Consider the following 6,068-nt stretch of genomic DNA (forward strand, 5'->3'; position numbering starts at 1 on the left):
GCACCAGCCGTCAGCTTCCTGAGGGCCTGCTGGAACCACTGCCGATCTCATGCCATCCCTGGTTGCACATTGCAGTCGACTTCTTGACGGATCTCCCAGCTTCGGAAGGGTTTACCACTATCCTAGTGGTCATCGACTGGTTCTTGAAAGCTTGCAAGTTGCCACTCAAGGGATTGCCCATGGCTATGGGAACAGCAACCATGCTCTTCCATCAGGTATTCCGTCACTACGGACTCCCTGAGGACATTGTATCTGACAGGGGCTCCCAGTTCACATCACACATCTGGCGGGCCCTTCTGTTCCCAACTAGGCATCAATGTGAGCTTGAGTTCTGGGTACCACCCACAATCGAATGGTCAAGCAGAAAGACTGAACCAGGAAATCGGGAAGTTTCTCCGCTCCTACTGTAGCCATGAACAACACCACTGGAGTGAGTTCCTCCCTTGGGCCGAATATGACCAGAACTCCCTCACCCATTCATCTATTCAATTCAATTTTATTTGTATAGCGCTTTTAACAAAGAGCATTGTCTCAAAGCAGCTTTACATGAGAAACAACATAAGAAAACAACAAACATATAAACAGACAAACAGTCCTAGATGTTATCCCTAGAGTGATCAAGCCTGAGGTGACTGAGGAGACTGTGGCAAGGAAAAACTCCCTTAGATGGTATGAGGAAGAAACCTTGAGAGGAACCACACTCAAAAGGGAACCCATCCTCATTTGGGTGACAGTGGAGTGTGAGATTACATTGTGCATTTATATGTAGTCAATTGTGTGATGCCGATACAGCATGTGTAGAATATTATGTAAATTAATAAGGAGGTTGTTGTCATCCACAGCGCTGCTTTGAATACCCCAATCCTCATACCCATCCTCGAGATGGGTAGAAGAAGGGAAACAATGGAACAGAATTAGCATAGCTGCTGTTCATAATATTAGCAGTACTAGATGATAATGTGCATTTAATCAGATGTACTGGAGTACAAGGTTATGGGAAGTGTTAGATGTATGCCAGGCTAAAGAGATAAGTCTTTAGTCTACGTTTAAACTGGGAGACTGTGTCTGAGCCCTGAACACTGTCAGGAAGGCTATTCCAAAGTTTAGGAGCTAAATATGAAAACGCTCTACCCCCTTTTGTGGACTTTGATATTCTGGGAACTATTAGAAGTCCGGAGTTTTGTGATCTTAAAAACTGCGGTGGATTGTAACGTGTTAGAAGACTGGCTAGATACATGGGAGCTAAACCATTTAGAGCCTTGAACGTAAGTAGTGCTATTTTATAGTCAATTCTAAGTGTAACAGGTAGCCAGTGCAGGGATGATAGTATTGGGGTTATATGATCATATTTTCTTGACCTGGTAAGAACTCTAGCGGCTGCATTCTGCACTAACTGTAGCTTGTTTATTGAGATGCAGGACAACCACCTAGTAATGCATTACAATAGTCCAGTCTGGAGGTCATGAATGCATTAACTAGTTTTTCTGCATCAGATACAGATAAAATGTTCCTAAGCTTGGCAATATTTCTAAGATGGAAGAAGGTTGTTTTTGTGATATTGGAAATATGATTTTCAAAGGATAAGTTGCTGTCTAATATTACGCCCAGGTCTTTCACTGTTGAGCTAGTAGTAACAGTGCATCCTTCTAGATGCAAGCTGAATTCCGAGAGCTTCTGTGTACTGGTTTTTGGGCCAATAAGTAATATCTCTGTCTTATCAGAATTTAATAATAGGAAATTATCTGTCATCCAATTTCTAATATCTTTAACACATTCAGTTAGTCTAGACAAATTAGAAGAAAAATTCATAAAGTCCTCACTACTAAACTGTGCTGAAATACTCTCTCCAGAAATCTGATGCCCTGTTAGTTTAGCCACTGTACTAAATAAGAATCTGGGATTGTTCTGGTTTATTTCTATCAGATTGCTCAGATGCTCAGCCCTAGCAGCTTTTAGAGCCTGTCTATAGTTGGACAGACTGTCTTTATACGCAATTCTAAAAACTTCTAATTTGGTTTTTCTCCACTTTCGCTCGAGGTTACGGGTTGCTCTCTTGAGGGTGTGTGTATGACTATTGTACCATGGTGCAGGTGTTTTATCTCTGACCTTTTTTAGTCGGATGGGGGCAACAGTGTCTAGTGTGCTGGTAAAAATATTGCCTATGCTGTTGGTTACTTCATCTAGTGCATCTGCATTTAGGGGTCTAGTAAGAAGTTGAGACAGATCTGGCAGATTGTTTGTAAATCTGTCTATAGTGGTCAGAGTTATAGTTCTACCAAGTTTATAACGTGGAGAGATGTGTCTAATATGTTCTATAGGTGGAGTGTATACTAAGAGGTGATGGTCTGTGATGTCATCGCTTTGCGGTAGAACAGTTATATCGGAAACATCATTCCCATGTGATATAACTAAGTCTAGTGTATGATTAAAAAGATGAGTTGGGCTATTAATGTTTTGTTTAACCCCAAAGGAATTTAGTAAATCTATAAATGTGAGTCCTAACACATTGTTAGCATTGTGTACATGAATGTTAGTCTCCTACAATTAACACTTTGTCAAAACTGAACAAAAGATCTGAGAGTAAATGTGAAAACTAATTAAGAAAAACACCGTAGGGCCCCAGGGGTCTATACACGGTGGCCAAGATATAGTAGGATTTTTTATGCCTGTCTGAGAGTGCAACATTAAGGACAAGCACTTCAACTGAGTTAAACCTGGGTCCTGTTTTCTGAGTAACAGTAAGAGAACTATTATAGATGGTTGCAACACCACCACCACGACCTATCTGACGGGGCTCATGCTTATATGAATATCCTGATGGAGTAGACTCATTTGGGCCAATGTATTCATTTGGTCTAAGCCAAGTTTCAGTAAGACAGAGTGCGTCGAAACTATAATCTGAGATCATTTCATTAATAATAAGTGCTTTCGGTGCAAGGGATCTAATATTGAGAAGCCCAAACTCAAGAAATTGTTTTTCTTTACCTATTTGGCCTTTTTCAGGTTTAATTGTGATAAGATTATTTCGAGAGTTATTAATGAATTTATCCTTTAATCTCACTAATCGGGGAACAGACACAGTTTCTATATGACGAGCTATGTGTGAACTTGTATTAGTATGGCGAGTTGAACAGTAGCTACAATAGATGTAATCTGAGGAATGACTTACCAGTCAGATGGTGTGCAGTGTCCTGGAGATGTTGTCCGAGAGGACTGCTGCTCCAGCTCTGCTTGGGTGCAGGCCATCGTAACGGTAGAGCCTAGGACGCTCCCAGAAAACATTCCAATTATCAAAATACGGTATGTTCTGTTCTTGACACCAAGACTGTAACCATTCATTAAATGCAAATAGCCTACTGAACCTTTCAATTCCTCGCTGGAACCTGGGAAGTGGTCCTGACATGATGATCCTCGTTGGGGGCGATGTGGTGCGAACCTTCTCCACCAGGTTCCTGAAGTCCTTCTTCAGGATCTCCGTCTGCCTCAGCCTGATGTCGTTCGTGCCAGCATGGAGGACCACATCTCCGATGTTCTTGGTGAGGATCGCGGGTACCTGTGCAGTGACATCAAGAACACAAGCACTGGGAAAACAACGAGTATGCACCTTACCTTTAGCCGTGGTAGCACGGATGGCAAGACAGAGTCTCCGATGATCACCGCGTCGTGTGCCGTCTCGCGAAAGGGAGCGAATCGGTTGCGGGTCGAGATCTCGAAGACGGTCCCGAAGAAGAGAGGTCCTCGGCCGGGGCAAGGCGCGTGTCTTCCGCTGCTGCTGCATCCAGGCTCCGTGGTACCCCAGTGCCGGAGTGAACGAAACCTGGGTGGGCTGCCTCCTAGCTGTGCTGGGCCTGGGCAGAGAAACACACGGTGTTGAGGTTGTGGGAGTGATCATATCACACCGCGAATTTACCTGGGACATGTGCGCATCAGCCCAGGATGATTCCAGTGCGGCTCTCCGCTGTCGCAGCTGGGCCTGTTTCACCTGAAGGTTGCGGATCTGCTTCTCCACGGCCTCCAGCTCCACATCCACCGAGTGCAGCTCGAAGGAATCCTCACCTGCACTCAAAGGCAAACCCACAACCGACATAATGTTAAAATGAAGTAGAATAACAGAGATAATTGGTGAAAAATGTAAAATCTAAACAGAATCGAGATAGCTGGGCTAGTGGGTTAGCATGCTAATAGCCGGGCTAACGGGTTAGCGTGCTAGTGGGCTAACCAGCTGTAAGTGGGTGTTCAGGAAAACAAATAAAACTAGTGATTTAGAAAGCGTTTGGAATGAGAATGTTATGTGAAACTATCAGCTAATGAAGATGTTATAAAAAGTTATGATCTAGGATAGAAATCTAGAAAACTTAGCGAAATTGTAGGAAATTGTAGGTCAGCTTGACGGAGCTCAGAAAAACACAGATACAGTATATGCATATATGTAGATAAAATGGTCAACTTTGAAATGGTGTAACAAATGAATACAGTATGTACAGTGTGCATATGTAAGATAAATATATAAATATATATGTAGATGTATATATAAGGTAAATATAAATGTCCAATTGAACAGGGAGTAAAGTGTCGGAGCAGTGTGCACACAAAGATGTACAGAAAAGATGTACAGTGAGAGTGTTATTGTGTGTACAGAGTAGTGCAGAGTACAAAGTAGTGCAATTATTGCATGTGCAACAATCAGCTGAGGTAGAATGTCATGTCGTGTGGGGGTAAGTCCAGAAAGTCCAGATTCTTGGTGTACTGGTTGAGGGCCCGAATGGCCTGCGGGAAGAAGCTCCTCCTCATTCTCTCTGTGTTCGCCTTCAAGGAATGGAAACATTTCCCTCTCAAAAGAGAGAAGAGTCCATTGTTGGGATGGCTGAGGTCCTTCATAATCTTCCTGGCTTTGGTCCAGCACCGCTTACTGTATATGGTGTCCAGGTCAGGAAGCTCGGTGCAGATGGTACGCTCGGCTGATCGCACCACCCTCTGGAGAGCTTGCCTGTCCTGTTTGGTGCTGTTCCCAAACCAGGCTGTGATACTTCCTGTCAGGATGCTCTCAATGGTGCAGGTGTAGAATGTCTTTAGCACCTTTGAGGGCAGTTTAAAGTCCTTTAGGCGTCTGAGATGATAAAGATGCTGCCGGGTCTTCTTCACCAGGGTGTTGACGTGACAGGACCATGTCACGTCCTGCGTGATGTAAACACCTAGGTACCGGAAACTGTCCACTCTCTCCACTGGGGTCCCATCGATAGTGAGGGGCTGGTAATTCCTCTCCTGCTTTGTGCTAAAGTCCACTATCAGCTCCTTAGTCTTGCTGACGTTCAGGAGGAGATTGTTGACCTGGCACCATGTCTCCAGGTTTTTAATCTCCTCTAGGTAGGCCATCTCGTTGTTATTGGAGATCAGGCCCACCACCACAGTATCGTCCGCAAACTTCACGATGTTTAACACTTTGTCAAAACTGTTCAAAAGATCTGAGAGTAAATGTGCAAACTCATTAAGAAAATCAGTGTAGGGCCCCGGGGGCATATACACGGTGGCCAGAGCAAGATATATTAGGGATTTTTTATGTGTGTCAGCGAGCGCAACATTAAGGATAAGCACTTCAAATGAGTTAAACCTGGGTCCTGTTTTCTGAGTAACGGTAAGAGAATTGAGTCTAGGATGCTTCCAGAAAACATTCCAGTTATCAACAAATGGTAATTTCTGGTCTTGACACCAAGACTGTAATCATTCATTATTGGTAGATTGCAATAACTTTTGCAATGGCTGTCTGTATTTTTTCCTCTTATTTCAGATTCAAAATAGCTTAATTTTCTCCCTAAGAAAACTATTCCTTTACTTTATTTTTTGTTGTGACTAGACTAAAATGTATGTTAAAAAGCACCCTAATGGTACTCTGGATGGCATATTCTCAAATGTACACCTGCTTCTTTGCAGCCGGACCAAAATTCTATGTGTGATCTCAACATGTTGCACACTGTCTCAATTTTGGCTGATTAGAATCACTTGCAATTAGCAAAAATAGTTTGAGTCAAGTGTGACAGAAGATAATGATACATAATGATCCCAGAGGCAGC

The 6,068-nt window shown here is 43.2% G+C and overlaps 1 protein-coding gene across 2 annotated transcripts in view; it reads right to left on the reverse strand.

Annotated features, from left to right (window-relative positions):
- LOC131353269 (uncharacterized) overlaps positions 1 to 4,174 on the reverse strand; it is a 230,517-nt gene extending 226,343 nt beyond the window's left edge. For both annotated transcript variants that reach the window (XM_058390179.1, XM_058390181.1), the window contains exon 1: positions 3,170 to 4,174. In XM_058390179.1, coding sequence (XP_058246162.1) covers positions 3,173 to 4,087 — 915 coding nt within the window. In that variant the 5' untranslated portion in view covers positions 4,088 to 4,174 and the 3' untranslated portion in view covers positions 3,170 to 3,172. The remainder of the gene's footprint in view (positions 1 to 3,169) is intronic.
- Between the last annotated feature and the right edge of the window lie 1,894 nt (positions 4,175 to 6,068).

The sequence above is a fragment of the Hemibagrus wyckioides genome, linkage group LG05, assembly GCF_019097595.1.
Source record: "Hemibagrus wyckioides isolate EC202008001 linkage group LG05, SWU_Hwy_1.0, whole genome shotgun sequence".
Taxonomy (NCBI): domain Eukaryota; kingdom Metazoa; phylum Chordata; class Actinopteri; order Siluriformes; family Bagridae; genus Hemibagrus; species Hemibagrus wyckioides.